Here is a 13,996-nt window from a genome sequence, read left to right as displayed (position 1 = left end):
TTCCACTAACCACCAACTTATAATGAAAGCCGCTTTTGTGGGGCGGCGGTTACAGAAGCGAGGCACCTCAAATGGATTCGTGGGGCTCGATTATTTCGCTGCCGCTGGCGGCGGGGAGATGCGAGCGGGAGGACGTGTAGAGGAGGAGTCTGTGGTGTGTGTGTGTGTGTGTGTGTGTGTGTGTGTGTGCGTGTGCGTGTGCGTGTGCGTGTGCGTGTGCGTGTGCGTGTGCGTGTGCGTGTGCGTGTGTTTGTGTGTGTGCGTCTCTGTGTATGTGGGCGTTTCCTTTATAACTGCAGGCTAAGGGGGCATAAGTTTATGGCAATAGTAAAACCCAACTGAGCCGAGCTTTGAAAGGCGTTTACTGAACCACGCCTATCCGATCCAGACGTAAACCACATTCTATCAAGAGCATATTAAGAAGATACAAACCTTCTTAATACGCTCTTGATTCTATCCGTCTGCTCTCGTTATAATCCCTCTCTCTCTGAATATTCACTAGCCGCTCACTTTTTTCCAGTCGCGGCCGCAAAGTTGTCATTTCAAATGTGTTTCAACTATAAGCAAACTCATGGTCATCAAATCTAATAGTGTCAACCTTGATCGTATTAGACTTATAAACAACAAAACTAACACTACTACGCAAATAGAACTTAATTACACCTTCTAAACGTTTGAATATCAAACAATTTGCATGTACTAAATGGCATCACATGATCACTACCACTCGACATGCACAGCACTAATTAATAGTAAATTACTATAACGAAAAATATTGGAACTAATTAAACGCTCGAAGGGGTAATTAATGGGTAATTAAGTACGTATCGATCTCGTGGTTTGACGTACGTAAGATTAAATGTTTATGGTAGGGCGTTCGTAGGTCCACTAAGATTACTGTTAATGGCTCACTCCTACGATCAATGGGCCATCAAGATATGTGCTAATGTTGATGATTCCCTGCTACAAACAAGAGATCATGGAGAACACTGTTAATGTCAATGGGTCATTAATGGGGATATTGTCTATGCATGCATGAGAAACGTTAATTAACGCACCTCGTTATTCTTGGCGTCTGCTGCTGTCTCGAGCAGACGAGAGAGGAACGAGCCGGAAGAGGTCGCTGCTGTGTTCGCCACTCCGAAGGCTTCCCTGTCGTTGACGAAATATTCCGAAGGCGCTCCGAAAGACCTCGCAGGGTAAGAGTTCTGGCAGAGTGCGGGCGGACACTGCGTCGCTAGCAGCAGCACCAGCAGGGCAGCTGCCAACGACAGCGGTATCCGGTCACTGGCCATCGTATCGTGGAGTCGGTGATGTTTTGTACTTCACAGTACTGCTCTATTAGAATAGACAGCTGCGTTCACTAACGCTGCACTATTAGGGTAGACAACATTCACTAACGCTGAACTATTAGGGTAGACAACACTCACTAACACTGAACTATTAGGGTAGACACCGCTAACTGTTCGATCACTGCGTGCTGGTATTACAATGCGCGGCGTTGTGTCACACACAGACTTGTTGCTTTTATCGGTGCGTCTTATCGGTAGCGGGAGCGATAGCTGGTTGGGGCGCTGCCGTCAGTGTCACCAAAGCTCAGACTTGCTTCTCCGTCGACCTGAAGTGATCAGCGCAATCTTTACGCTCTCGTTTGACTGTCTCTGGAAGCTACTAGTTTATTCCTCTTCTGTGTGCTGTTGCGCTAGACCTAACGCGTCGATGCTCGTCTGCTAGTGTATGGTTGTGTTCACTGATGCACGCTGTAACGTCGCAGTGGGTTTCGTTGGTGGTTCAGCCGTTACTGGTGGGTGCGAGATAGTGTGGCGCAGATATACGCGCGTGTCGCCGGTGACTCCCAGAGGACGGGCCGGAATGGCTAGCGGCGGTAATGACTTGTAATCTATGCTGCGGTTACACACGGAACCACCGTTGAGAGAGAGAGAGAGAGAGAGAAAGCAATAACCAGTACATGAAGTGTGATCATCACCATATCTGCACTCGGCAACGTCGTTCACTGAACCAGTGCACCCGCAGCGCCACCTAGTCGTTAGTATAGTATACATATATCATGCAGCGGCACCTGGTAGCGACTGTACTATTTCATGCACACGTGGTGCCACCTGGTGGCGACTGTAGTGGTATGCGCGTGGATGCTTTCGTCGTGTTAGTAAATAAAGCCACGTGGGCAACAACCTGCGTAGCTAGAGACTCTCTGTGTCTGAACAAAATTACTAGCCAATAAGCTCCAGGACCGTGGAAGTTGGAAACAAGTGTGGCGCGGTCTTGTACACATACAGAGGCTCTGGCTATGCAGGTTGCATGGGGGATGACTCACATGAAATTCTACTCTGAGACAGGAGGGCATTGCTACTTCCCATATCGTCGATACCTCCTACACCTAGACGAACAAAGATAAGAACTGGAGGCCTATTCTAACCATCGGAACCCCCCTCAAGAAAATTTCGGCGTTGCTGTAATCCGAAACAGTGTTTCAGGGCTGAGTCTAAGCGTGGGGAAATAATCGTTTTCTGCCGATAAAAAAATCATCAAAGCGATAATAGCTATAGTGATAACTCTCTAGTGAGCCGATAGAGGGCGAAACTTACGAGCACGTGTTGTGATTGAAGACCTGGCCGGTGGCGCACCCTGTGATCACGGGGCATCTGCACTGGCAGAGACTCTTGTTCCATTCGTGCGGGTAGCGGCAGCTGCTCGCCTCGTTACCATTCACACACTTACACTGACAATCCTAGAACGAGCAGCAATCATCGCTTATGAAGCCATAATATATGCAAAACGCGTGGACCGACGGCTCAGGTCTACCCTAGGACCCCTTGTGCATGTTCGTGGCGGTATGATGAGAGCCTTTGTCAGGTTTAGGGTGAATAGTTAGGGTTAGGGTGAATAGTTAGGGCGATGACGATAACGATGACGATAACGATGACGATAACGATGACGATAACGATGACGTCGACGATGACGATGATGATTATTCGTGTACGAGAGTCCTCACGAAGACATGAGTTGACCGTGTTAATAAATCTATATTACTACAGGCTGGCAGCAGTAATAGCAGTAGCAGCAGCAGTAGCAGCAGGGCAGCAGCATGCATAGCAGTAGTAGCTAGTAGTAGTATCAGCAGTAGTAGAGTACAGTGGGCAGGCAGCAGCAGCACCACGCCCGTTAAGACTGGTGGCGATTTTTATCGCTAGTACCGGCGATTCTGTTGCCGGCGACAAAATCGCCGAGAAATCGCCACGTGTGCGCTGGCCGCGCGTCACGCGATTTTGACGCCAGAAACTCGTCGCTGAATGCCCATGCACTGAACATCGCGTTCTTGTCGCCGCCCTGGCGATGGATCTCGCGGAACAGTTTTTGGATTAACCAATCAATGCATGATTTGAAGCACGTGATCAAAATATTGGCAGCGCGCCGTGTGTGGTTTGAACAGTGTCACGTAGCAGTTCATACCAGTGTATGTCGCTGATAGACGGTTGAATTGTCGCCGGGTGGGCGACACGTGGCGATTTTTATCGAGCAGTACCTAGCGATAAAAATCGAGGTACTGTCGATAAAAATCGCCACGTGTGCGCCGGGCTTTACACCACCGCAGCGAGCAGCAACAGCGCCGCCACCACACCACCACCACGCAGCAGCAGCAGCAGCCAGGCAACAGCGCCGCACCACACCACCACCACCAGCCGCCAGGCAAGCAGCAGCAGCAGCGCTGCACCATCACCACCAGCAAGCACTAGTAGGCCAGTAGCAGTAGCGCTGCCACATCACCACCAGCAGCAGTAGTAGCAGTAGCGAGCAGCAGCAGGCAGCAGGCACAGGAGCAGCAGTAGCAGTAGTAGCAGCAGCAGCAGCGCAGCGCTGCCACCATCACCACCAGCAGCACTAGTAGCAGTAGCAGCAGCAGCAGCAGCAGCAGCAACGCTGCCTGGGCACGCGGACAGGCACTCACCTCGTAAATCTGGTTGGGGCCGCACTCTGACGCAGGTATCTTACAGGCGCACACGCAGCTGTTCTGCTTGTGCGTCTCTATCGGCACGTGTTCTTCGCCGACGTACGTGAAGTACTCGCTGTTGGCACCCTCGTAGCGCACCCGATACACCTATAAACACGCACGGAGGCAAACCTTGACGCGTGAGTTAGGGGTCACCTACACGCGCCACGTGCACGTGCTCGCACGCGCTTACCCAGGCGTGTCGGACACTGGCGCTACTGCGAACAACGTAACATATCGATTAAACAGTTTACGAGCTTTAGCAGTAGGGGAAATGTCAATGCTCGGTTTATGAGTTTAGGAGATGCCATCATGCCATCACAGTAGAGAAAACACAGTGTGTTTACATTGTACATATAGACTTGTTCTCTTCATGTAGACCTGTTCTTACACGTGAACTAGTCCGAACCACTAGCTGATATCTATACACTAACTAGTTAGTATAAATTATGGAGATCAGTGCACCTAATCCGCTCACCTTCGTGTAGACTAGTTCTCTTACACGTGGACTAGTCATAACCCGCTCACCTTCTTATAGACGATCTCGACACCTGTAGAGTTGCAAGCCATGTAGTCAGAGCAGCAGCCTCGGCAGCGGTTCACCTCGACACAGCTGGGCCAGCGCAGCTCGGCCGCGTTGGTCGGCACGGGCACGTCGACGATGGTCGGCCGCACCTGACAGGTGGCGAACGTCGCGATCTTGTCCTCGTACACTGTGTGCGGTGAGGAGAAACGGACGCGCCGTGTGATGAAGGCTATAGCTCTCTCTCTCCCCTCTCTCTGTCTCTCTCTGTCGGTCTCTCTCTCTCTCTCTCTCCCCTCCTCTGTCTTTCTCTGTCGGTCTCTCTCTCATCTCTCTCTCTCTCTCTCCTCTCTCTCTCTCTCTCTCTCTCTCTCTCTCTCTCTCTCTCTCTCTCTCTTCTCTTCTCTCTTCTCTGCCTCTCTCTCTCTGCTCTCTCTGTCATCTCTCGCGTTCTTCTCTCTCTCTCGTCTCCTCTCTCTGTGGTTGTGTGTGTGTGTGGTGTGTGTGGCGTGGGCGTGTGCGTGTGCGTGTGCGTGTGCGGTGTGCGTTGCGTGTGCGTGTGCGTTGCGTGGTGCGTGTGCGTTGGCGTGGTGCCGTGTGCGTGTGCGTGGGCTGTGCCGCTTGCGGCGTGCGTAGTGTGGCATGTGTGCGTGGTGGGAAAGCGCACTAGAAGAAATATCATACAAAAAAGCATAGAGGGAATATAGAATTAAAAGTTATATGGGCGTAGAAATTAGTGGAATGGTAGATGATAAGGTGACGTGCGGCAGGACATTGTCCTTACCTGGAGTCTGTGGTCCTCCCGTTATGCTAAAGGTATCGTGCACTGTCAAACCGGTTGCTTAGGGATGTTTCAAAGCCGCCGTTGCCGCTCCCTGGGGAAGCGGACGAACTACGGATAATTAACCTCAATGTGAGGATTAGTACGTCTGCGTGAGATGCGTTTATTGAGAGTGCATTATAATAATAATAATAATAATAATAATAATAATAATAATATCCTTGGCCCCACACTGCACAAGAAGTGCCAGAAAATCGCACTACTGGGAACAGCACACATCCTGCGAAAAATTGTGATTGAATCCTATGTCCCCGTTGGAACACGGTCAACCCAGAACCACGCGCTAATGCCGTGAACCACTTTGGAAATAATAATAATAATAATAATAATAATAATAATAATAAGATAAGAGCGGCGCAAAACTTTGTCGTTACTGCAAGGATCCGTGCGTCTATTGCTTCCGCTCTGCCCCCCTCCTCCTTTTCCTCCTCCTCCTCCTCCACGTCCTCGTCTTCCGCTTCTTCTTCTTCCTCCTCCCTTCTCCTTCCCCTTCATTAGCCTCCTCCTTCTCCTCATCCTCATTATCATCATTAAATGCTAGATTTATACAGTTTAGCGTATTTGCCAGGAAGCCCAGCGATGAGTTACTAGTAAAGATTATCACCTACGTACAATACTTACGGCCTGGAACATTCTCTTTGCGGCTCGAGCTATCTGTACGGATACGATCAGGCGCTCCGACCACAAACGAGTTGATGAAGTCTTCGGGCGTCTGCACGGAACTGAGCCGTATCAGCAGACTGGTGGGAATCTGTGAGAAAAAAACACACACCGGCGCATCGTCATTACGTACGTCACATCATGACGTCATAACGCATACGAATCTTATACGTACGCGTGTACACGTCATTACGCATATGCATCTCCTTACTGCGATTCTACTCACGCATTCTAACCACGTGTATACACGTAGAGGGAACACTCTGGTTATGCCACCTTCATTTCATAGTGCTTCTTCTTACTACATACGTTTACTGCATGAACTACGGCCGCGTCCGAACCACTCTAGTCTTCACTTCGCATCCGATACGACCCATCCCACCGTTACCGTGGTAACCACGACCGGACGTTGGAGGCGATCGCAGTTATATGCTGGTGTTTCTGCTGCGATGTACGGCGCCTGTAGAACGTACCCCACCCCCTCACGGTATCCGCGCTACGGCTCCCATTACAGTCTGGTACAGAGAAGCGCACGACGTGTACGGTCGCTGTCGTAACCTCGGCGTGCCGGATCTTACGGCACCATATTTTGCGCAACCGACCTCGTGGCGTGCCGACGCCCGTGCGCGCGTGCGTGCGTGCGTGCGTGCGTGCGGCGTTCTGAGACGGAGGCACGTGCGCGCGTGGTACGAGAGGAACGACCACCGCGACAATTCGGCTACGTCATCAGTGCGTGCTGACGTCACGCCCTGCAGACGAGGTTAGTTCGTATGTACGCGGTAGCGGCGTCAGCGCTGGCCCGCGGGTTATGGGTTGTTTATGTTTGCGGAGATGGATGGATGCGCCCGAGCTCATCTGGATCTGAATAGTTTACTGCGTAACCCACAGTTACGTGGATAATAACGCAGTGACATTCCGTAAGGAATAAACGTCCAGGGCTATAGCTAGCCATGGGGTGTGACCTAACTTGGGTAAAGCCAGGTAGTTAGCCTTTTAGCCGATGCACCTCGGTACGCTCCAACCCACAATAACACGCGCGTCTGTTGTCATGCACGATGAAGGCGCGTTTCGCGTTGATCCTTCCATGCATGGGCGTGCGCGTGAGTGTTTGTGCTGATACTTGCGTGCGTGGGTACATGCGTGAGTGCGTGCTTGCGTGCGTGCTTGCGCGCGCGTCTCTCTCTCTCCGCGTATGTCTCTCGGTGAGTCGGTGTGTGTATGTGTGTGGCTGTGTGTGTACGCGCGTGTGTGTGTGTGTGTGTGTGTGTGTGTGTGTGTTGTGTTGCGTCGCGTGGCTGCGTGTGCGTGTGCTGTTGCGTGCGTGTGTTTGTGTGTGGGTCTCTGTTATGTGGCGTTTCCTTTATAACTGCAGCTAAGGGGCTATAGTTTATGGGCAATAGTAAACCAACTAAGCCGAGCTTTGCAAAGCGGTTTACTGTAACACGCCTATTCCGATCCAGACGTTAAACCACAGTTCTATCAAGAGCATATTTAAGAAATACAAACCTTCTTAATACGCTCTATGATTCTTCGTCTGCTCTCGTTATAATCCTCTCTCTCTGAATATTTCATATGCCGTCTCACGTTTTTTTCAGTCGCGGCCGACACCAAAGTTGTCATTGCAATGTGTTATCACTATAAGCAAACCAGGCTTACAAATCTAATAGTGTCACTTGATCGTAATTGACTATAAACAACAACTATACACTATACGCAAATATGAATTAATTACCCTTCTAAACGCTTTGAATATTCAAACAATTTGAGGACAAATGCCATCACCATGATCACTTACCACTCGACATGACCGCACAATGAATAGTAAATTCTAAACGAAAATATTGAACTATTAACCTCGAAGGCGTGTAATTAAGGGTTAATTAAGTACGTATCGATCTCGTGTTGACTTAGTAGATTAAATGTTATTGTAGGGCGTTCGAGTCCACTAGATTATTTAATGGCTCACTCCTACTGTATCAATGGCCATCAAATATTTTAATGTGATGATTCCGAGTAAAACAAGAATAGGAGAACACTGATTACATGTCAATGCTCATTAATGGGGATATTGGTCTAGGCATGCCATGACGAAACGTTTAAATTCAACCAACCTCGTATTCTTGGGGTCTGCTGCTGTCTCGAGCAGACGAGAGAGCCGAACGAGCCGGAAGAGCGTCGCTGCTGGATACTTCCCACTCCGAAGGATATCCCGTCGTGCCACGAATATATTGCGAAGGCGCTCGAAAGACATGCAGGGGTAAAGTTCTGGCAGAGTGCGTGCGGACACTGCGATCGCTAGGCAGCAGCACACCAGCAGAGCAGCTGCCAACCACAGCGGTATCGGTCACTGACATAGTATCAGTGGAGTCGGTGATGCTTTTGATTCACAGTACTGCTCTATTATGAATAACAGCTGGCGTATCACTAACCTGCATCTATGTAGGGTAGACAACATCACTAACTGCTCAACTATTAGGCGGTATACAAACTCACTAACAAGAAATTAGGATAGACACTCTAACTGTTCGATCACTGCGTGCTTGCGGATTACATGCGCGGCGTTGCTTCACATCACATACTTGTTGCTTTTATCGGTGAACGTCTTATACTACGCGAGCGTAGCTGGTGGGCGCTGCCGTCAGTGTCACCAACAGCCTCGACTTTGATGTCTCGTCGACCTGAATGTGATCAGCGCAATCTTCCTCTGTTTGACGTTCTGGAACTTACTAGGTTGATTCCTTTTTGTGTGGCTGTGTCGCTAGACCAACGCGTCGAATGCTCGTTCCTTAGTGTCGATGGTGTGATCACTGTATGCCACGGCCTGCTAAGTCGCAGTGGTTGTGTCGTTGGTGGGTTCACGCCGTTACTAGGGGGTGCGAATATGAGTGGCGTCAGATATACGCCTTGTCGCGGTGACCCAGAGCGGCCGAATGGCTAGCGGCCGGTAATGACTTGTATCTAGCTGACGTTACAACACGGAACCACGTCCGCGGCGCGCGCTCTCTTCTCTCTCTCATCTCTCTCTCTCTCTCTCTCTCTCTCTCTCCTCTCTGCACACTAGATGCTATCTCTTATCGTATCATCTCTCCTCACTCTCAGATCTCTCTACTTCACTTCTCGGTCCATCTCTTTCTGCTGAGAGATCTTCGAACGCTGATCCGTGGAGACTGAAGACCTGCGAAATATTATCGTACCGTTTACGTCGAGATGTGCGGAGAAGATGGCGTTGTCGCTGTCTATACTCTTGGTAAGCCTACGCGTCGGCCGGGGGCTGCGTGCGGGCACGTCTCGCATCACTAGTCTCAGCGTTGTTGGCGCATCGCCGGCAACGAGATAGCGTAGAGCGAGGGAGCCTGTCGCAATCACATTCGCAGTTTCGTTTACATCGGAGCCTGCCACCCCGCTGTGCTCACTAATCCGTTAGGCGGTGGTGACATTACAACGGGATGCTTTAGTAGTGATGTGAAGGGTGGGACGACGCGGAGTCCCTTTGTATAGAAACAGGGATGAGTCCGTCTGTATAGGCCTATAAGACATAAAGAGACGCTGGCATATATGACCACAACTAGTATAGGGTGCCAATGATGGCACATATGGTAGATACATGGATTTTGTACAGGCAGGAATGCACATGCTTGCCTGTAGATGAAAGCTCGTGATCCATGTGTTGTGATTGTAGAATTTGGTGTAAAGGTCTAAATAGAGTATTTGCTGGTTTAGCCATAGTAAATTTTATAATGACAATATAACGTGTAAAGCAATAATTGATTTCATAGCGTTAATACATTAGTTACTATGTGGGAAAGCACGTTGGTAATATCTAAACCTATACGGGAGAGTGTTATCTTCTGGAAAACTGTTCAAGAAAAACTACATAGGCCTAATTAAAATCCTTACAATAAATTGACAATAAAAAGTCAACCTAAGATTATTATTTACACAAATATAGGTTTCCATTTAAATTAATTTTAATATATTATTTGCCACTGGATTAATTGCTGATATTATGTAACCCACGCATATTCATGAAAAGACCCTTCATTATGCGATTTTTATATAAAAAAAAAGACGCTGCAAACTTGCTCTGCTTCCATCATAAAAATAGAAGCTATAGTTCTATGGGTATACCATAGAAATCGCAGCCCAATAACCTATTAATTAGGTATTAATTAGGTAACTATATATATAGGTTACAGGGCCGTAGTGGCCTCCCAAAAAGTGCCACTGCAGAAATATGTAGCCGATGCGGGGGGTCTGGGGGTACTCCCCCAAAAAAGGGAGTCTGGGCACATACAGGAGAGTAGCAACGTATTGGCAGACTCACAAACGTGTAATGCAATAATCAAAATGAAAACGTAAACATAATAAGACAAATATTTGCGCGCAATAACGCTGGGTGACATGCGTTCAGCAGTTCATTTGTGGCATCTATGAGTGAGGCGTCTGCGCGCGTCGTGTGCGTGCACGTGTGCTTACCCTCCTTCACTATAATGTGCATACAAGCACATACGCGCGTGTGTGCGTGTGTGTGCATGTGTGCGTGTGTGTGTCAGGGCCGTAGTGGCCTCCCAAAAAGTGGCACTGCAGAAATATGTATCGGATGCGGGGGGTCTGGGGGGTACTCCCCCAGAAAAATTTTGAAATGTAGAGCCTGGAAATGGCATTTCCTGCATTTTCAGGCTATGTTGAAAGCAACCAATTCTGATCATTTTAAAAGGTCAATTTGTAAATTTCAAAGAAGAAGGTAGCTAAAGCTGATGTTTTGACTAAAGTATCTAAAATATATATTATGAGTATGATAACTAATAAAACATTATTTACAAAATTGTATATACTATCAGTACATAATTATGAAAAATAAGCCTATTTTCAATCTGCATTTATACTTTCACTATGTACATCTGTATGTTTTGAAGTTTGAATTTGAATAGGCACATTAATTTGTCATATTAAATACACATTCCAAATCTTAGAGCACTGATATAACACCTCTAATTGATCAGTATTAATAGTAATACCAGACAGTCCAGTCAGATAACTTGTCATTATATTTTTTTATTATTCCAATTTTATCTTTTCTGCCTGGATGGCAACTTACAAATTCTGAAATTACATTTTGTTCATCTACCTTGTCTAACATGTCTCGGTGCACATGCATGACCATTGCATTGTTGAGCCTTAACTGGGTCGTGCTGGGTCGGGGGGAAAGCACTCCATATATATTGCATGGTAGGAGAGACCCCCATTTTCAACCCTATCCCTAAACTTCCGTTCCAGTGCATCGCATTTTTAAGAATATCTCGTTCCAGAGCATTAAGTTTAGTTTCCATGCAGATCATACATTTTTGCCGTTCCGGAGACCCTAATGTGTGTGTGCGTGTGCGTGTGCGTGCGCGTGCGTGTGCGTGCGCGTGCGTGTGCGTGCGTTTATCTCTCTCCGGGTCATGTTTTTTCTCTTCTACATAATACAACAATGATTGGTTCAAGTGCTACTGCATAAATTTTAAAGCAAATCACTGTTCCCCCCACAGTTCCGGAGACCCCCACTAGACGTGTCCAGTGTCATAGCATTGAATTTCAACGAAATCCTAGTTCCGGAGACCCCCATTTTCGAACATACCGACCTTGATGTGTAAGGTACTCGTGACTCGACAAAGATATATATACATGTAACTCTGCAGTCTGCAGAGATAGGGTTACAATAGAAACATTGTCGGGCTGAGGTGTCACCTTGACTGAATCAATCAGGTTCAGGTTTTATGATTTATTCTTGGGTGTACATGCCTATACTGTAAATTCACACACAAGCCCAACAATTCGAGGCTCAAACCTGAGTCCATATGTCTACAATATTGAATTGAACAGTTCTTATTTCTACTTAAAAAAACCAAGGTAAAGAACTAGTGAGGTTGCTAATTGCCATTTCATTACACATGTAAAATTGCCCTGTCATGCATAGAGTTTATATAAGTTAGCTCTCCAGATTATCAGCAATGACGTCACACCAATTCATACGAGACCAATGTGCACGAGACACACTGACCCGATTCTGGACAGCAAACTTAATCTAACACTGTGCAAGATGGCAAGCATTTTCATATATCAACAGAAATAGCATTTAGCAACATCGACAATGTTCCAGTTGCTATTGATATGGTGGCAAACTTTGATGTGAATAAACTTGAATTGAGTGAGTTCACAAAATCAGGTTCATAAGTGTAAAGTGAAACCACTGTGGCGGTATGTGCAGCCCAGAATAAATGATAAAACCTGCTCGAGTGATTCAGTAAGGGCAGATCCGCTGCCAGGTGATGTTACCATTGTAAGACAATCTCTGTAGATTTTCATATTTATTTCTATGTAGGATGTTAAAAGAAAGTACAAATGCTCGGGTACATTCACAGCAGTCAGTAGTAAACTATCATCATAACCTTATAAATATTAGTCTTCAAAAGTCCTAGGGACTATAATGAAAACGGAGAGAGAAGTGGATCAAATCGATAGATTAACACTGCGGATTGCAGTGTAAAAAGTTGCAATTTTGCAATTTACCAATGATGAAGGAAGAGAATTGCAATACGAAATGACAGAAACAAGGAAGCTAAACTTAGTTAAAACGATCCTTAGAAGATGGCACATGCCGAAAACAATGATCACGCTCAGATGATCGAGTGCATCGGACAGGCTTCATAAACACAAGACGGGAATGGCAATCTTCACGCTGAACATGAATTGTTATGGAAAGTTATTAGTTTAGCAAGAAGAAAGCCAGAACGAAGAAGGAGGCCAATCAAGAAGAGCCAAAACAACATCAACACCATCTTGATAGTTTTTGGAAACCCATCTCGCAGCTTTATGCTGAATCAGTGAATGGCATCCAATTTAGAGGCGCACAGTCACAGAACTGGTCAGAAGAGCCATTTACCAAATCATTATCATGTAAGAGTGACAATGTTGCCTACAAACAGCACTGCCTAAAACAATAACAGCAGCTTGCAGGGTATACGGTGGCCATTAAACCATATAAATGTGGAGTGTTGTCGTTTTAATAATCATAATACTAGCAAAGAGGGTAAGATACGACGTGATCACACATAACTAAAACTAGTTACCATCGCCATGTTTACTACCATAGAAATAGATAGACAACTAGTGTAGAACTAGATAGAATAGTTGTCTATCTATTTCTATGTTTACCAAAGAGCTTAGAATGATCATTCTAAGCTCTTTGTGTTTACTACAGCGCCAAGATATTTTGTAACCAGACCTCTCATTGGCCCTGGATTAAATGTAAGCAAAGACCTGTCATTGGCCCTGGATTAAATGTAAGCAAAGACCTATCATTGGCCCTGGATTAAATGTAAGAAGTGGCAAAACCATAGAGTTATATATATTAGAACCATCTAATATATATTTGAGTTCGTATGTACTTATTATGTATACTGTATCGTATCTATGTATGTATCTTTCCCTATAGGCGGTCAAACGCGCCCAAGCGATCTGGATGCAATTTTTCACAGGGCCATCTCTTATACCCCGGGCGTGTTCGTAGCTGAAAAACGGCTGTAAACCGTCAAACTCGCCGAAAAATCCGTGAAAAACCCCTCCAATTCGGCAATCTTCACACAATGTCAGCACAGCCTATGACTAATGATTTTCTTGCCCTCACCTCATGATCTCCATCAGCTGCTGGTATTGTGAAACCGAAACCGGAAATCGAAACTAAAACAGAGCATAACCACGCAGCCAGCCCATTCAGAGGTACTACTCCTCTCAGTTCAGAGTTCGCGTTGTTTCAGATGCTACGATCTGGAAATGCTCTGTACCAATTCCAAAGCTATGCATTTTCTGATTCAATAACAAAAATTTCTTAATTTCAATGTGCATGGTTGCACGCCAGAGCATTCACTAGACCAATAATCCAGTGGACAAGAGACCCCACGCTCGCTGGCCTGTCTCTAAA

General features: G+C 46.8%; 2 protein-coding genes across 2 annotated transcripts in view; one reads left to right on the top strand and one right to left on the bottom strand.

Moving 5' to 3' along the window:
• Nucleotides 1-6,315, bottom strand: part of LOC106814205 (platelet-derived growth factor subunit A-like) — a 13,224-nt gene extending 6,909 nt beyond the window's left edge. The window contains exons 1-5 of the mRNA XM_014818502.1: nucleotides 6,310-6,315; nucleotides 5,995-6,124; nucleotides 4,538-4,722; nucleotides 3,968-4,117; nucleotides 2,607-2,749 (exon numbers count right to left, since the gene is read on the bottom strand). Coding sequence (XP_014673988.1) covers nucleotides 2,607-2,749; nucleotides 3,968-4,117; nucleotides 4,538-4,722; nucleotides 5,995-6,124; nucleotides 6,310-6,315 — 614 coding nt within the window. The remainder of the gene's footprint in view (nucleotides 1-2,606; nucleotides 2,750-3,967; nucleotides 4,118-4,537; nucleotides 4,723-5,994; nucleotides 6,125-6,309) is intronic.
• Nucleotides 6,316-12,186: 5,871 nt separating this feature from the next.
• The window catches only part of LOC106814204 (protein phosphatase 1 regulatory subunit 7-like), an 11,135-nt gene continuing 9,325 nt past the window's right edge, over nucleotides 12,187-13,996 (top strand). Inside the window, exon 1 of the mRNA XM_014818501.1 lies at nucleotides 12,187-12,223. Coding sequence (XP_014673987.1) covers nucleotides 12,187-12,223 — 37 coding nt within the window. The remainder of the gene's footprint in view (nucleotides 12,224-13,996) is intronic.

The sequence above is a fragment of the Priapulus caudatus genome, unplaced genomic scaffold, assembly GCF_000485595.1.
Source record: "Priapulus caudatus unplaced genomic scaffold, Priapulus_caudatus-5.0.1 Scaffold884, whole genome shotgun sequence".
Taxonomy (NCBI): Eukaryota; Metazoa; Priapulida; class Priapulimorpha; order Priapulimorphida; family Priapulidae; genus Priapulus; species Priapulus caudatus.
The sequence above is the reverse complement of the archived record's forward strand: the minus strand, read 5'-3'. Positions and strand labels throughout refer to the sequence as shown.